General features: G+C 44.8%; 1 protein-coding gene across 1 annotated transcript in view; it reads left to right on the forward strand.

The window, feature by feature from the left end:
• The window catches only part of ANO2 (anoctamin 2), a 329714-nt gene that overhangs the window by 237830 nt on the left and 74657 nt on the right, over positions 1-17227 (forward strand). Inside the window, exon 15 of the mRNA XM_045554545.1 lies at positions 7464-7538. Coding sequence (XP_045410501.1) covers positions 7464-7538 — 75 coding nt within the window. The remainder of the gene's footprint in view (positions 1-7463; positions 7539-17227) is intronic.

Genomic DNA, 17227 nt, shown 5'->3' on the forward strand with positions numbered 1-17227 from the left:
TTGCAGGGGTCACAGATGATCTTACTGGCAAGTACTGATGGATGTTTTGCTGCGCTTAACTTCCTCGATCTCTCTGACAAGAAGACCTGTGTCCCTTTCTTGAAATTTCCCTCCCTAAGCTTTGGTTGCACTAATCTCTTATGGCTTCCTTCCTACATTGCGGCTCCTCCTTGCACCACGTACTTGTCATGTGACAGAGCTGTGCAGAGGCAGCAGCACACGAGACGCTGCAGGGTGCAGGGCACTGGACGCAGACACATTGGATTCCAGAGCTGCAACTCACCAGCTTGTGAGCAAGTTCCACAACCTTCTGGCACCTTCTGCTCCAATGGGGATAATCATCACAACGGCCAGGAGTATTGCAAGAACCAAATGGGATGTAAGACACTTAATTGATTGTCAGTCACATCGTAAGCCATTGGGAAGGGGGAGCTCGTACGGTTTGCCGGGTTTGTAGGCTGAGTGGTAACGGCCTGCAGAAAGGACACGGTCCCCTGCCCGGCAGTGTCAGCATCGCCCGCACTCACCTTACCTGGAAGCTTGTTAGAAACGCAGTCTCCAGCCTCCGTCCCGAGTGACTGAATCAGAATCTTTGGGGATGGAGCCCAGAAATCAACCTGTTGTAACGAGTCCTTGCAGGTGATTTTGCAGATGCCTGCTAAAGTCTGCAAACACTGGTGTGGGACAAAGGAGAGTGACCTGTCCTTGGGGAGAGGCCGGGACGCAGAGGAAAGGCGGGCAGGTGGCAGTCAGCAGGAGGGGAGGGACAAACCTCCAAGCAGGACAGGAAGTTCAGTGAGAGAAAATAAACATACGTGTTAGATGACAGAGGGAGAAGCTGAGAGTCTCACATGATAGTCTTGACTTTTTATCTCAGTAAATAGACATTTCAGTGAATGTGTGGGAAGGGAGAGCAGAGTGGGGGCTTGCAGAGAGGGGCAATTTGGAAACAACTGGTGCGAGTCTGGGTGGCAAATAAGAAGCAGCATGGCCAGCCAGTGCCGGGGCACAGCTGAGGGTGCTGGTTGTGACTTCTTGGTGACAGCAATCCATGCAGTTGTGTGATATTTCCTGTGGTGCTCAGAACCCCTTATCACTTACAGAGAAGTGGGATGACTGTTCTGATCCGCGCAAGGCACCATGGTGTGGATCCATTCGGAGAACTCAGGCACAGAAGCATGTGTGTCATGCTGAGTGTGACTGCAGTGACAGGCCAGGCCTCTGCGTGAATAGCACAGGAAACAACCTGAAGATAACTAATTGCTTGGGAAGAAAGGAGCAGTTAAGGGCCTGGAAATAGGAGGATGAGAGTGGCCAAAGAGTAGGAAGTGAAGCGTTTGGGGAAACAGCATCACCTAGACTTTGGTGCTAGCGGCCGCCCAAGCGAAGTGGGGTTGGTGTTAAGGACGATGAAGAGAAGGTAGGTTTCCGGGTCTGAGTTGCTTGTGACGGCAGCAGGAGTGGGGTTGGCTAGGAAGATGGCGATACAGATGGGGACCACAAAGAGGCGTAGCAGGTCATGGGGCTGAATGGCATGCCCCTCAAAAGAGGGGGTTTCATAGACAGAAGGGCACAGGCTTGGAGTAATAGGCAGCACGCGGATTCTCTCCTCTAATAGCACATGGACCCGAACGCAAATAAGCAGCTGCTTTCAATATTTACGACCCTCAGAATAAATCCATGATGGTGTTAAACATGATTCATGTCTTAAAGGCCTCTAAATATTATTTAGAATTAAAAACCTAGAAGCAACCGTTCATTATGAAGGAATCAGCAGCCTGAGCCTTCCTGACAGCTGAGCAGAAAGCTCAGAGGTCCTTGTCTGGTCTTCTCTTGAACTCAGCAGGTGGCTAACCGCGGAGCATCACTTCTCCTCTGGTACCTCAGGACCGCTCCAAAACATGAAGGCCTGGGTCGTTTGTTCTCTGAGCCCCCTGCAGCCTGGCACTAGATCCCCTGCTGTCTGCCGGCTCAAAGCATCCTGCTGTTCTGATGTTTGGCTCTTCGTGTCCTAGTGAGAGGCACTGTAGGTCACCAGGTAGTCGGGAATTCCAGTTAGCCTTCTTCTCTACCCGAAACCCTGCTGCTGTGTACACATCCTACCCTCTCGTCACACGGAGCCATTGACAGCACCATGTATTGTGCTATCTCAGTGCTTTTGCACATGGTGTTTTCTCTGGAATACCCTCCTCCCTCTTTTTCATCCCTGGAAAACTCTTATCATTCTTTAATCACAAATAAAATGCCTCTTCATCTTTGAAGTCCCTCCCACATTCCTCTAGGCTGGTAGTCACTCCCTCTGTGTTTTTATGACACTTTGCAGTTGTCATATCATGTCATAATGTGTGTTCATCTTTGCCAGTTTCTTCTGCTAGTTAGAGTGTTCCTTAAGCACAAAGCAGGAGACCTATCCTTCTATACATCCCTAGTGCCTGGTGCTAGCACAATGCTTGGTACATGTTTGATGTTCAGTGAATGTTTCCTATACAGAAACAAGAGCAACACAACTCATAATTATACAGAACTTATAATTTTCCATTGCTTTTTCCCTCTCTTAGACACTGTCCCCCAAATATTTGCAAGAACATAGAGTCAGTGTTAGTAGAAACCAGTCTGACCCTACTCCTGACCCTTTTGTTATTATCTGGAAGCAGTGAAGCAGATGATGATGATGAAACCGCAAGAGCTGATGACAAAGCTTGGCTTCCTTCCCTTTGGAGGCTTCCCAGAGAAAGAGGACCACAGCCTGCTTCCTTTGAAGCCCAAACCCAGTCCCAACCCAGCCCAATGCTGACTGATCACTGGCATTTACCACCTTCATTCTTTTGTGTAGAGTTTGGGGTAGTCTGCACTGGCTTAACCCTGGTATGAGGGAGCCTCTCTTCTCTGCAGCCCTCTAAGTAAATTCACAATATAAACATCTAGATTAAAAATCTAGGTGAATATGTATATACTGCCCCTCAAAGAGGTGGAGTATAACTCCCTGCCCCTTACAAGTGAGCACATTGTGACCTCCTTCTAAGAGTAAAGTATGGAAAGGAGAAAATGAGAAACTTTACAAGAGAGAAATCTGACAAATGCCACCTCCACCAGGTGATCAAGGCATTTATGTTCAGTGATTGGTCATATTATAGCCTGTGCCCTTGATAGGATGCGATGAAAACGGCCCCTTACCTCTGTGGTCTTCCTCCCCCACACCCGTAACTTCAGTCTAATCATGAGAAACACTCAGACAAGCCCATGGTGAGAGATGTTCTACAAAATGCTTGACCAGCACACTTCAAGACTGCCAAGGTCAACAACAACAAGAAAAGTCTTGGAAGCTGTCACAGTCTAGGGGAAGCTGAAGGGATGGGATGAGTAAACAGAATGTGGTATCTTAGAGGGGACCCTGGAACAGACAATGGACATTAGGTAAACACTAAGAGATATAAATGAAGTATGAACTTCGTTAATAACAATGTACAATGTTGGGTCATTGGTTGTCAACAACGTACTGTACTAACAGGGGAAACTGGATGCAGGGCATATAGAACTCTCTGAATTATCTATGAAGCTTTTTCTGCAATTTGAAAATTATTCTAAGATGAAAATTTGTTTAAAGAAAGAGAGGAAGGAACTGTCATATGTTATTGATGGAAATGCAAAATGATACAGCCACTTTGGAAAACAGTCTTCTAGTTTCTTATAAAGCTGAACATATACTTACCCTATGACCCAGCAATTCCACTACTTACTATTTATCTAAGTGAAATGAAAACCCACGTTCACACCAAAACCGTGCACAAATGCTTATAGTGGCTTTATTCACAATTGCCAAAAACTGGAAATAATCCAAACATCCCTCAACTAGTGAGTGAATAAATGGATTGTGGTACATCCATACAGTGGAATACTACTCAGCAAGAAAAAGGAACTAACTACAGAGACATGCAACAAAATGAATGAATCGCAAATGCACAGCACTAAGTTGCAGAAGTCAGACCCACAAGCCTGCATACTGTGTGAATGCACTTATGTGACATGTTGGAAAAGGTAAAACTAGAGGGACATAAACCAGATCTTGCCAGGTTCTGGGCACTGGGAGGAGACAGACTACAAAGGGACATGGGGGAATATTGGGAAGTGATGGGATTATTCTCTGTCTTGATTGTGGTTGTGGTTATATGAATGTGTATGTTTATCAAAACTCAGAGAACTGCACACTAATAAAGGTGATTTTTCCTACATGTAAATTATACCTTAATTAAAAATAAAAAACTAACCAAATGAAGGATGATTGCCACTTTTCAAAATTACTCTCCAAGTGATTTTTTTTTAGTAGTGTTCTCACCTATTTCCTTCTCAGAGATTTCATTTCCAAATGCTTAGTTTGCCAAAAAGGGCACTTGCATGGTTTTGTGTGAATATCACGGTGCCACTTGCTCTTTGCAGACTCAGACTTGGGACAGACACAGAGACAAACAGGCAAAGACAAAAGCTAGGCTCACTTCTTAACGATGATGACATCAGCTAAGCACTTTATAATCACTTGCTTTTGATATAATCACGAAGCTGATTAGATCTGACTTTTGTATGATGCCTCACAGTTCACAGAGCTCTCCCACATGCACCACTCGTGATCTGCACAAAACCTCATCCACTTAGGTGGGAAAATGTTGTCATCTTCATTTTGAAAGGAAGACGGGCATGCTAAGAGTTCTCACTTCCCGCTGTGTGCCTGTACCCTCTTGGCCTCTCCTAGGTTGGCTAGTTTAAAATTCATGGTAATTTGGAGTAATAGATATAGCTATTTTACCTATTTTACAAATAAGGAATATAATTATTTCACAGAGAGGGAAACTGAGGTTCTGGGAATTTCCCAAGGTGACTCACCTGATAAGGATTAGAGAGCCAACAGTTCAGAAGTGGGATGTTCTGGTTCCAAGTCAACTGCTCTTTCTGCTGTCTCATATGCTGGTTGTGTGACTTTTATGCAGAGTGTGTTTAAGTTAATGGTATTTTGCTACAAATCTTCACATCTTTAATGTACAGTGAGTAGAGAGTTTTAAGGGACTTCCATTATTAGAGTCAGAGTATTATAAGCAAAGACTACTTTACTCACTGTCATCTTTGCTAGTGGCTCTGGAAGACAGTCTGAAATGTTTGTGTTTCTCTCGCCTTCCTGTGTTTTCAGTGTCTGAGTTTTTGAGAGCTGTGTGTGTGTTGGGTGCTGTAACTTTCAGAAAAAAAGAGCTCATCAGTGTAAAATGAGAAAGGGTGATTTTTCAACAAACACTAGAACATCTACATCAAAATGAGTATTTTTCTTTAAGATAGTTGCTTTAAGAGGGCATCCAATTCAGTTGCTTTTTAGTTATGTCTCGTTTTTAGGCAAAGAGTAATGCCACCTTCCTAATCAGGTTTAGCTCTGAAATCCTTTTCCTTGTTTCCTTGGTGGTCTCTGAGTGCCTCCCGGGCAGGGCTGAGCCTTGTCCTCACTGTGTCCTGAGTATCTGGCACAGAGTGCGGCCCATAGAAGCTGCTCAGACTGTTTGTTGAGTGGAACTGAACCAAGACTTAGTCGTCAAAACCTTAAGCATAAAGAGGGAGGCTTCAGGAAGAGCCCCTTCCATCCCCCCATATTTCTCTTCAGAACCCCAGCTGAATGTTGTCACCCTCCAGCCCATCCTCAGTTTTCCTTGTCAACATCTTAAGGAAAAATACCTTAAAGATATCCTAAAGGAAAACACTAGTGTGCAAGCGAAACTGAGAATGAATACCGGAGAGAAATGAAAGAAATTCTAGTCCCTCTGGATGTCTGGCCTAGTTGAGAAGAATATGAATGGGTCTGTGCCAGTCCCATTAGAAAGAGCTCCATACGCTCCCATCTTTTCAGAATGCTCACAACCTGGCTTACCGCGTCCTCACTGTGTGGTAGAACGTGTGCTGGACTAGAAGTCCAGAAACTTAATTGTGTCACTAAGTCTGTGCAAACCTGAGTGTAACACTTACTTACATCATCTATAAATGAAAGTGCCAATTGCAAAATGACTTCAGCCATAGCACTCATTTCTACCACCATTGATTAATGTTAAGCCAGCTCAGCTCTGCTCAGTTCAAAACATGCAATGAGAATTGCTGCTTTCCCTAGGTCCCCACAGGCTCACTCCCAGGGTAACCTTCACTCCCAAACTGACAGTGATTTTTAAACCTTTGGGTGCGTGGGTGTTTCATCAGCCTGTGAGCCCCTCAGGGCAGCGATCATGTCAACTTTCTTCGGTCTCCCTACTGTGCCTGGCTCCAAGGTCAACATACAGTGGATGTACAAAACATTGTAGTCTTTTAAGCCAAAAAGGTCCTTTGCTTACAGTATGAGCTTTCAAAGGCTAGATGGCACTGTTGCCAGAGCCAAAGCAGGTGTGTCCTGAAACACCAGTGGTGAGGAGGGAAGAGAAGATGGGGGTGGTCCTGGAGCTTGCTTGCTGAGTCTGATTCAGACTCTTTGCAGAAGAGCAGGGGGATTCCTACCTCACTGGGACAGCATGCTTTGCCACTTCCTTGGCACCTTCACAAATATGACTGCAGAGGGTCCTCCCAAGAACCTTGTGCAGTAAGCAGGACGGCTGTGTCAATCCTAATTTTATAGAATGGCAGCTCAGAGACATCAAGTGCCTGGACTAACATGTACGGCAATTAGTCGCAGAACTTTTTGCCATTCATACCTGTTGGCCTCCCCTCCTCAGAAGGGGGGCTGCGGTCGGTGATGTCGTTGTCCCAGGACAGCACCTGGGTGGACTGGACCCACTGCAGGGGAAGAAGGTAGGGTTCTCAGCCAGACTGATTGAATGGGTCAGCTCAAAATGTCCATCTGTGTGCCCGGGGTCAGGGAACACAGTCATTTTGGAGGAAATAAATGATACCACATACAGGCTCTTTCAAGAACAAAAATGGTGGGTAGTTTGTGCATTTATTAGGATCTAAGGTCAGTGGTTGATGTTTCATTTAAAGGATGATCTATTTGTAGGATGCTGTCCCGTAGTGGTTGGGTTGTATTTGTCATTCGTCCGTTGCTTTACCGTGTTCACGTTCCTCATAAAACAAACCAGACAAAACCATCCTGTGCAGCAGGCAGCACAAGTGTCACTACTCTACCCATTTTACAGATGAAGAAACAAAGAGTCAGAAATGTTAAGATATGTGTCCAAGATCACGTGGTTGAACTTGAACTTCAGTCCAGTGTGAGGCTGAAATCAAATCTTGTCCTCTTTTCACTGTAGCTCTCCCAGGCTATGTCAGCTCATCTAGAAATTACAAAAGTAGGAGAGTCATTATTGATATGGATGGCAAGGCATCTGTGACTAGGAAAATATCTGTGTGGAATGACAGGTGATTAATGATCTGTAAATTTATGCAAATTGAGAGCAAATTAATATCTGTTATTTGTACCTTCTGATTGTCTCCACTCTCCTGTTTCTCCCCAGGATGACGAAGATAAACTGACGTGGAGAGATCGTTTCCCAGGTTATTTGATGAACTTTGCCTCCATCTTGTTCATGGTAATTTCCTGGAGGGACCACCTGCCTGTGACTTCTGCATGTAGATGCTGTTGCGTGAGTGCTGTGCGTATTTTATGCTGTCATGTTATGGGGATGATGAGGGTCTGGGAAAGATGAAGCCATTGTCCTGTACACGGGGCAGGATCCTACCCAATATTGAGGCATCAACCATATATATGTGAAGTTGGAACTTCTAGGGAGTGAGTTGTGCCTTCCACCTCAAGACAGACTGAGAACTTGGAGAAGGAATCCAGGTAAGATGACTGCTGAGTTGTGGCACTTGTTGGAGCTGTGGAGGGGCTCTCTCTGATAGTTTGTGGAACAGAACAGTTTGGAAGCTGCAGGAGAGAGCCAGCTTGGCTCTGTAAGTCTGATTCTGTAGCTTCCCTGTAGCTGCTGTGTTAATCTCCCTACGCTCTAAATTCAAGTTTGGTAGAGCCTTTTTGCAAGACCCAGATGGTCTCAGCTGTGTCAGGAAAAGCTGAGGGAAGAGTCTGTGATTCATATTTGAGTGAGATCAACAAAACGGTAGCAGGTTGTTCTTGGGAGCCAGGATGGCTGAGACCACAGTAGCTGAAGCTGAAAGGAAGGTGAAAATCAGAGGACTGAATTAGGGTCACTAACACATCAGTCTTGCTTTATGGAAATATTCCTTGCAGTACGTGAGATTGGACGTTCTCTTTTACCAAGGAGAGTGTGTACTTACAGCTCAGAGCACATCTAAGTAGGACTATACATTAATGGCAGGATGGAAGAGGGATTACTTATTTCAAAAATTAGAACTGAATTCATCATAATTTTCTGGACCTACTGGCCAGAGGTAGCGCTGATCCTGGGCTAAAGTTACTGCTGCCATCATTATCACCATTGTTACCCCTGAGGACAGGAATTGTGTCCTTGTTTCAGAAATTTAAAAGGTGAAGGAAACTTAGGCACCGTCTAATTCAAATCTTCCTTTTGCAGATGAAGTGCAGAGCCGATGGGTGCTTTGCCAAAGCTTAGAAGTCTAAATTTGTTTTCTTCTCATTGCTTAACAAGTAAAAGTGCAAGGCATGTAGAATTTATTCAAGAATATGTGGTGAGTTGCAGTTTGTTAAGCTGTAATGATATAAAGTTTAATTTAGCACTTCAAAACATTTCACAATATGCATATTATTGTCTAAGAGTTTATTCATTCATTCAAGAAATATTTAATGAGTGAAACTATGTACTTGACACTATTCTTAGGCAATGGGGATACTACAGAAAACAAAACAAAATAATCCTGCTCAAAAAATTTACAGACAATAAATATGTAAACGAATAAGAAAATAAATAAGTAAAATAGACTTCTATCTCCAGTAGTGGTAGTTTAGGATATTTGTAGTATCCCATTTTGCCAAATTTAACAAAAAATGTTGGACGAATATACTTTTCAACCTTCTCAAAGCCTCAAAGGACTGACAGGATAGTAAGTAATATTAGGCTAAAATCTAAAGGAAAATGGGAACCAAGGAATCAAATACCTGGGTACCAATGCTGCTTTACCTTTAGGACATTTTCTAATCCAGGCAAATTTAGCTTTGGTTTTGGTAGTTTTATGGGAGCAAGGAGGAGGGAAATCAGGGACTGTGGCTGGCTCAAACTGGGGATTCTGACCAGAAGTCTTCACCAAATTAAATCAGAACTCTCATACTCTCAGAGAAAAGATAAAACAGAACTTAATCCACCTTTCCCCACTTACAGGACTACAGAGAAAATTATTCTGGTTCTAAGCAGAAAAGAAACAAAAGGGGAGGCAAGGCCCTGTCCCTAAGAAGTGACCATGGGCAGTCCCCACTGTAGCTTTCAGGGTCGCCACATGGGGGGACCAGAGAACCTCAGGCTGTGAACTTGGCCAGGACCAGTAGTGCTCCCAGGCGCCTGGCAGAGGCAAACACGAGCTCTTTCTGTAGGAAAGCATGTCTATGCCGGGATCTCCTAAAAGATTTTTTCAAGAGTAATGAAGAGAACACCATCGAATACAACCAATGACTAAAGAAGTTAAAGCACCATGTGAAAGATCCAGTAAGAATAGACAAGAAAGACTAAAGATATTGAAAATATTAGTCTCAGGTTAAACACCAACCTTAAGGAATAAGAAACTATTTAAAAAATTACCTAGTAGATTTGAAAACTAACCAAAAAAGTCTGCTAGAAATGAAAAAATATATATGTAACATGGATACGTTTAACAACAAATTAGACACAGCTAAAAAGAGAATTTGTGAACTGCAATACAAGCTAGAAGAAATTACCCATAATGTAGCACAAAAAGATAATTTGTAGGAAATTCAGAAGAGAGGTTAAGAGATATGAAAATAGTGAGAAGATTTAACATATGTTTAACTGTACTACCAGTAGGACAGGAAAGAGAATAGGTAATGAATGAAATATAAAGACTGATAGTTTCATAGTCTGCTACAGAACACCAGTCCATAGTTTGAAGAGTCCCAATGAAACCTAAGCAGAAAAAAAGCAAAAAGAAATCTACATCTAGATTCACTGCAGTGAAATCATAGAATATATAAGACACAAGAAAAATCTCGGCCGGGCGTGGTGGCTCATGCCTGTAATCCTAGCCCTCTGGGAGGCCGAGGCGGGTGGATCGCTCTAGGTCAGGAGTTCGAGACCAGCCTGAGCGAGACCCCGTCTCTACTAAAAATAGAAATAAATTATCTGGCCAACTAAAAATATATATAGAAAAAATTAGCCGGGCATGGTGGCTCATGCCTGTAGTCCCAGCTACTCGGGAGGCTGAGGCAGTAGGATCGCTTAAGCCCAGGAGTTTGAGGTTGCTGTGAGCGAGGCTGACGCCACGGCACTCACTCTAGCCCGGGCAACAAAGTGAGACTCTGTCTCAAAAAAAAAAAAAAAAAAAAAAAAATCTCAAAAGAAGCCAGAAATCAAAAGACAAATTATCTTCAATGGAGAGACACTGAGACTGACCCCTGATTCTTCATAGCACAATGGAAGTCAAATTATAGTAAAATGCTATGTTCATGTGCTGAAAGCAAAATAGTTTCTAACCCAGAATTCTATACTCAAGAAAAATATCATGTAGAAATGAGAATAAAATAAAGATATTTACAGACAAACAAAAACTGAGAGTTTGCTACCAACTGAATTTCTTACTAGAGGAAATTCTAAGAATATACCTCAGATATGATTCCATATGGAAGACAATAGTTTTAGGAAGGAATGAAGAGCTATTAAGGTGGTAAATATGTGGGAAAACCTATATGAACATTGACTGTGAAAATAATAATGTTAATGTATCATAACGTTAAAAAAAGATAGAATTAAAATATACCCAACAATAATCTATATGTCAGGTGGGCAATAAATGGAACAATTATGTTCTAAGGTCTTTATATTGCCCAGTTGATAAACTGATTTTAAAATTTATATGGAAGCACAAAGGCTAAGAATAGTCAAGACATTCTTGAAGGAAGGATGTGTTGCTCTGTCAAACATAAACCTATTATAACACTATAATAAGTAAGAAAATGTGAGTGTTCTTAAGGGAAAAGATAATTAGACCAATGGAACAAAATGGAAAAGCAAGAATCAGATTAATGCAAGTGGCACTGCATATAAGTGGGGAAAAGGATGAACTTCTCAGAAAATGTCTGGAACAGTTAGGTGTCCATATAGAAGAAAATAAAACTGGACCTTACTTCTCATCATTCAAAAACATCAACTCAAGGTATATTTTAAAGATAAAATGTTAAAGGTAAAACAATGAAGTTTTTAAATATATAGGAAAAATATTTTCATGACCTTGGGGTAGGGAAGAATTTCTTAAACAAGATACAAAAAGCACAACCATAAATAAAATGTTGGTAATTTTGACTACATTAAAATGAAGATTTTAAGTTCATAGGAAGGTCTGATAAAGATTCTGAGAAGGCAGGTCATCAGGGTGGGAGAATATATTTGCAACAACTGTAACTCACAAAGAATTATTCTCAAAATATATGAAGAATTACAAAACAATGGAAAAAGATAGGCAATTCAATAAAAAATGAGGAAAAGTCTTGAACAGATACTTAACAAAAAAGAAATCTAAATGGCTAATAAACCTATAAAAGAGTACCTAATCTCATTAGTAATCCTGGGCATTTTAATTTAAACCACAAGAAAATATTAATACCATATACAACCAATGATAGCCTATAATTAAAAAGTCTGTCAATAACAAGTGTTGGAAAAGATATACATAAGAAGAAACTTATATACAATGCTGGTCAGAGTGTAAATTGGAAAGAAACCAGTTTGGACACAGTTTGGCTTTCTCTAGTAGAACTAAAAATATGTACACCATGTGGCCCAGAAAGTCCACTCCTGGCTATGTGCCCTGTAGAAGCTTAACTGGAAACAATCCAAATGCCTATCACTGCTAGAATAGATAAATAAATTGAGGCACATTTATACAGTTAAATAGTACATAGACATGAAAATGAGCAAACTAATAGCTATACACAAAAGCATGGGTTAAAAAATAGGACAAAAAATATATACAGTTCAATTGTACTCATGTAAAGTTCAGAAAGACTAAACACTAAACTATATTGCTTAAGGATGCATACCTGAGTGATAAAACTGGAAAGATAAGCAGGGGAATGATTAGCACAAAATTCACCACAGTGGTTGGATCCCAAGGAGGAGCAGGGTGGGAAGTCGTGTCGTGCTGGGGAGAAGGGCATTCGGAGCTGCTGGCGGTGTTGGTCTGGGTTATACTGGTGCTTGCTTTATTCATTAAAGTGTGTGTGTGTGTGTGTGTGTGTGTGTGTGTGTAAAATGGATTTGTCTATGTGTTCATGATAACATAAGAAATACACAAAGTGCATGTGTTAACTAGGGTGGTCAGGGAAGTCTTCATTAAGAAGATGGCATTTGAGCAAGGAGCCAGCCACATGGATATTCTAGGGGGAACATTCCAGGCAGAGGGAACAGCAAGGGAAAAGGCCCAGGGTGTGCAGAGGAGCGGCAAGCAGCAGCTCAGCAGCTAGAGCTGAGCCTGCCATGCGGAGGGGGCGCAGGAGGGATGTGGCCAGAGCAGGAGGGGAGCCCTGCCGGCAGGACCCTGGCCACAGCGACCGGGGCTTACTCTATGTGAGACGAGAAGATTGCTTAAGTATTCCAGGTTGGACAACAAATTATATGGTTCTCTGCCTATTAGATTTTTTTTTAAATCCCTATTTGACACTAACTTTTCCCCATTTTTTCTTTCACTTTTCAAAAAAGTACAATCTTCTAAAGGCAAGGGGCACGGGGCATTGCCCTAGAACCAAGAGTGGAGTATGAGGCAAAGGGCTCACTGTGGTGCTGATGAGAAAGTAATTTTTGTCCTGAAATTGGGGTAAGCCAGAGACGCCCACTGATCTCTCATGTCATTCCTTCTCCACGCCCCGCCGCTGAACCTAGGCAGAGGATGCCAGGACCATGGCCGCGAGACGGGTGTTGGGGATGCCAGTCTGCCAGATCAGTTGGGGATATTTTTCATGGGGTGATGAGAACAAAGTGCTATTTTATCTGCCCCAATGTGTTAGAGGCCACCATGGACAAAGACAAATTTTCTCTTTCTTCTCCAACCCAGTGTGTTAAGCTCAACTTTCTTTCCTCTTTCAGTTAACCCTCTTGCTTTCTCTTTATAAGGGACGGGCTTTGGGAAGGCAACATTCTTCCTCTAGATCTAGGCGCCTGAACTTCCTTCTGGTGCCTGAGACAGTCGTTTATGTACACTTGCACGCTGGGTGCCCGCCGTCAGAAACCCTCCGCAGCCTGGACTCTTGCCCCTCATTGATCCCCTGTTTGCACACTGCTGCCAGCAGATCTGCAGCATGCTGGTTTTTACATCCTAAATCAAAACTTGTCACTCCTCTGCTCAAAACTCTCTAATGCTTCCTAGCTCCTGAGGTGTAGAAGCCGAGATCCTTACATCACAGTGCTCCTCTCCTCCTCGCTGCTCGCCCGCCTCCCGCCCCACCACTCCCCTTGCTCACCCCTTCCCTCAGATCCCCCCCAGGTCCTTGCCGAAAGGTCACCTTCTCGTCCGTCTCTTTCCTGAGCGCCTATTGAAATTGCATCTGATCCCTACACCCTGTTCTGCCTTACTTGTCTCCACGTATTTATCACGCCAGAGATGCTGTATATTTATTTGCCTCTTTAGTGGTGTATTATCTGTCTTTTCCCACTGGAAGATCAACTTCAGAAGGCAGTACTTCCTCTCTGTTTTTTCACTGCCATGTCCCTGACACCTAGACCTGTGACTGACACAAAGGACGTGGTCAAGGCACGTTTGGTGAGTGACTGAATGGGTGAATGAATTAAGTGGGTGCCAGCGACAGCGTATTATGTCAAGGATGAAGTCGTCAGTGTGTCTGCGTGTGTGTGTGCATGTGTGTGGTGTGTGCGTGCCCTAGTCTGGGCACTGTCCCACCAGATCAGCAGAGGTGGCCTCTGCTTTGCACATTTCTACTTGTTCCTCCTCCCTTTTCTGGGAAATGCTTCCTTCTCCTTGTTCTTTCCTCCAAAGCTTTGTCCTGACTAACCTCCCTGCTCTCTGCTTGGAGTGTAGCAGAAGCTCGTGAGCCGAGGCCTGTGATTCCGTCCAGCTGCCACAAGGCTCCTCGTATCCTTGTCCACACGCAACGCTTGTCTCAGGCCTGCCTCGGCATGCGCGTTGTGGAGGGTGGGGAACAGGCCGCCTCTCCTTCCCGTGTCTCTCCTAGTGTCAGATGGGACTCTGGGCTCTGTAGGCCGGCTTGCATTGAATCTGCTTATGCCCTAGAAGTAAAGTTATGGGATTAAAACACCAAAAGCAACAGGAATTATAATAGGTGACCATGAGCAGGGCAGCTCGATCCCCTAGAGCTGTGGACCAGAAAATCCTTACAAAACAGGTTCCATGCACAAGTACCTCTGTGAAGCAGCAGGGGGGAGAGACTGTGGCACAAGACCAGTCCCCTTTGGCCTAGTTGGGGGAGACCGATCACAGACGTGGAATATGCCCAGTGTGGTGGTTTGCACAGTAAGTGGCCGGAAGATATTTGTCGAACTTAATAAGCAAAATCAGTAATGCAGCCACCAGTGGTGGAAATAATGCTGGATTTAGTGCCAGAGACCTGGGTTCTAATGTCAGGATATGACTGTAGACTTTGAGACATAGAGCAGGCTTCACGTCCTGGATCATCCCTTAGTCTCATCTATAAAAGGCGTATCTTAATCGTTGTAAAAAACGACTCATGCTGGTGAAGACACACATTGAATGACGACACTGAGAAGGCATGAGGGGGTTAGCTGTTGTGGATGTTACTCTCATTAGCATCTCAGCTCTGCCATGTACCCTCCAGACCTTGGGCCAATCAGATTGTTGCTTCTTGGGCCTCAGTTGCCTTATATACGAGACCAAAGGCTGTATGTGGACGGTTTTCAAATACTAAAATTCTTTAATTCCTACCATGATCCAAGAGACTAGGGTTGCAATCCACTAGGTTGTAGTCCTGTGGCCTTGAGCAAATCACCTCACTTTTCCATGCCTGTTTCTTTGTCTGCAAAGTGGTCACACAGCTTGGTTGGTGCTCTTGAGCCCTTGCAGCTTGGAAGCTCCGTGACTTTTGAGATGCTGTGGGAAACTCTAAGGGAGAGCCTCAGAACCCGATTTCCGGAGTGGGATAGAAAGTCAGGACCAGGGAACGGGAGCCCCTGAAGACCAGAACCGGAGCGCTGCAGCAGGGTGTACCAGGGTGGAATGAGGAGGAAGGGAGGGGGGAAGGAGCGCTTCATGTGAGGAGAGCAGAGCTTTTTGGCTTCAACAGGAACCTGGGGTCTGGTTGTGCGTGGGATTCTGCATTTCCATCAAGCTCCAGCTGATGCAGCCAGTCCATGGACCACACTTTGGGTAGCAAGGAAGGGTGCTCTTCCTTCCCCAGTTTGGCAGGTGCACCTCTTAGAGGACATAAGTTGATCTCCCCCCAACTTCCTCTTCTATGCCCCTCCCCCAAGACCTTGAAGCAAACGATGTTTTTGCCATTGTTTTTTTCACCCTAGTCCTCTCCCTAACCCCAACCCCAAACACACTCTTTCTCTCTCTCTCTCTGTCTCCCTCCCCCATGCCCTGCCCCCCTCCACCTCATCGATACTTCCATCACTGGTCTTCACTGCAAAAGTGATTTTGGGGGAAAAGAATCTCACACCACATTTTCCAGGCCCCTACTGTCTGGTGGAGACAATCCCAGAGGAACGGGAAGCGAAAATGTCTACATTGTTGGAGGGGGTGATGTCATGTCCAGGTTTCCCACTTACATGGTAGCCGTCCGCCCGCCCCTCGTTAGTCCTGCACGCTGGTGTTTCTGCCGCTCCCGGCCTCCACCCTGCAGCAGAAGAGGGGCCTCCCACGGAGTGTTTTTCCCATCTAACCTCTCCCCCACCCCCCTACCCCCCATATCCTCCCTCCATCCAGAGAATGCCACCTTCCTGCCTTCCTGGTCACACTGCAGCCCATGGGGCAAGTGCTGGCACTTCTCAATCACACAGGGATGAGGAGCTGAGTCTGCCACTGGCACACCCCGGGCCTCACCACCCCCAGGCACCCGCCAGAGGTCTGAAGACATCCAAACCCGGACACATCTGCAACCCATTGGCAACACACCTGAGTGTCATTCACACTCTGCAAAGCACTGGCCTGCCAGAGCCCCCTCCCCTCCCTTCTCATCCCCTCCCCTTCCCTCTCCACTCCTTCCCTGCACTCCGGAATGTGTAGTCCACTGCAGTTTATATGTTCAGGGGAGCCTTCCACCTGCCCTTTTCCCTCCTCATATTTTGCATTTAGTCCTTCACAGCCAGCACCCCTGTCCCCTGCCCCCCCAGAGAAAACAGGACCTGAACAGCCTCCTTTGAAGAGAGAGTCCCAAGAAAGAAGACTTCACTTGACTGAAGCAAATGAGAATTTGCTCTGAGCAGGGCGTGCGCTTAGCAGTCGCTTCTCCTCCCCCGCCCTCTCTGAGAGGTGCACTCGGGGCACTGTCTTCTCATAACGTCCTTGTGCTTCCCGGGAATGACCCGCCTTGGTTGTGATGGGGGGTGGAGGGGAAGTGGGGACTGGGAAAAGCAGTGGTGCTGTTGGGCAGATCTAGGCCCCAGAGAGTCCCTTATTATTCTTAGGTTCTAGAAAGAGGAAATGGGGCACCCCTAGAGGTCAAGCGGCTGGTAAACCTTCTCTGGGAGCTCAGCAGCAAGAGATTTCTGCACGAAATGAGAAGCCTGAGTCCTCCATTTCAAGTCACCCGGTAGAGAGATCTTACAGTGATATTTTGTTCATCCTGAGGACTAAGGGTCTGAACATCTTGCTCCTGATTTATCTCCCTTTTTTTTTTCCTTTGGAAAAACTTTCTGCTTCCACCCATCAAGGCTCCACCCAGCCCTTCCGAGCTCAAACATCTTCAGTGGCTCCCATGGCGTCTCATGGAAGGTCCAGTTTAAATCACGTTTCCTCTGCAGACTGTTCCCCGACCTCCCGGATCTGCTTGCTCCTCTGCACTCTGAGTTCCCTCAGCAGTTATACTTCTCACTTAGCACTCAGTGCCTCCTCAGGTACCATTTACTGTGGTTTAAAAGGAATTCATCTTATCTCCATAGCAGATTCGAAGCTCTCTAGTGAAAGAAAT

Source organism: Lemur catta, chromosome 6, assembly GCF_020740605.2.
Source record: "Lemur catta isolate mLemCat1 chromosome 6, mLemCat1.pri, whole genome shotgun sequence".
Taxonomy (NCBI): Eukaryota; Metazoa; Chordata; class Mammalia; order Primates; family Lemuridae; genus Lemur; species Lemur catta.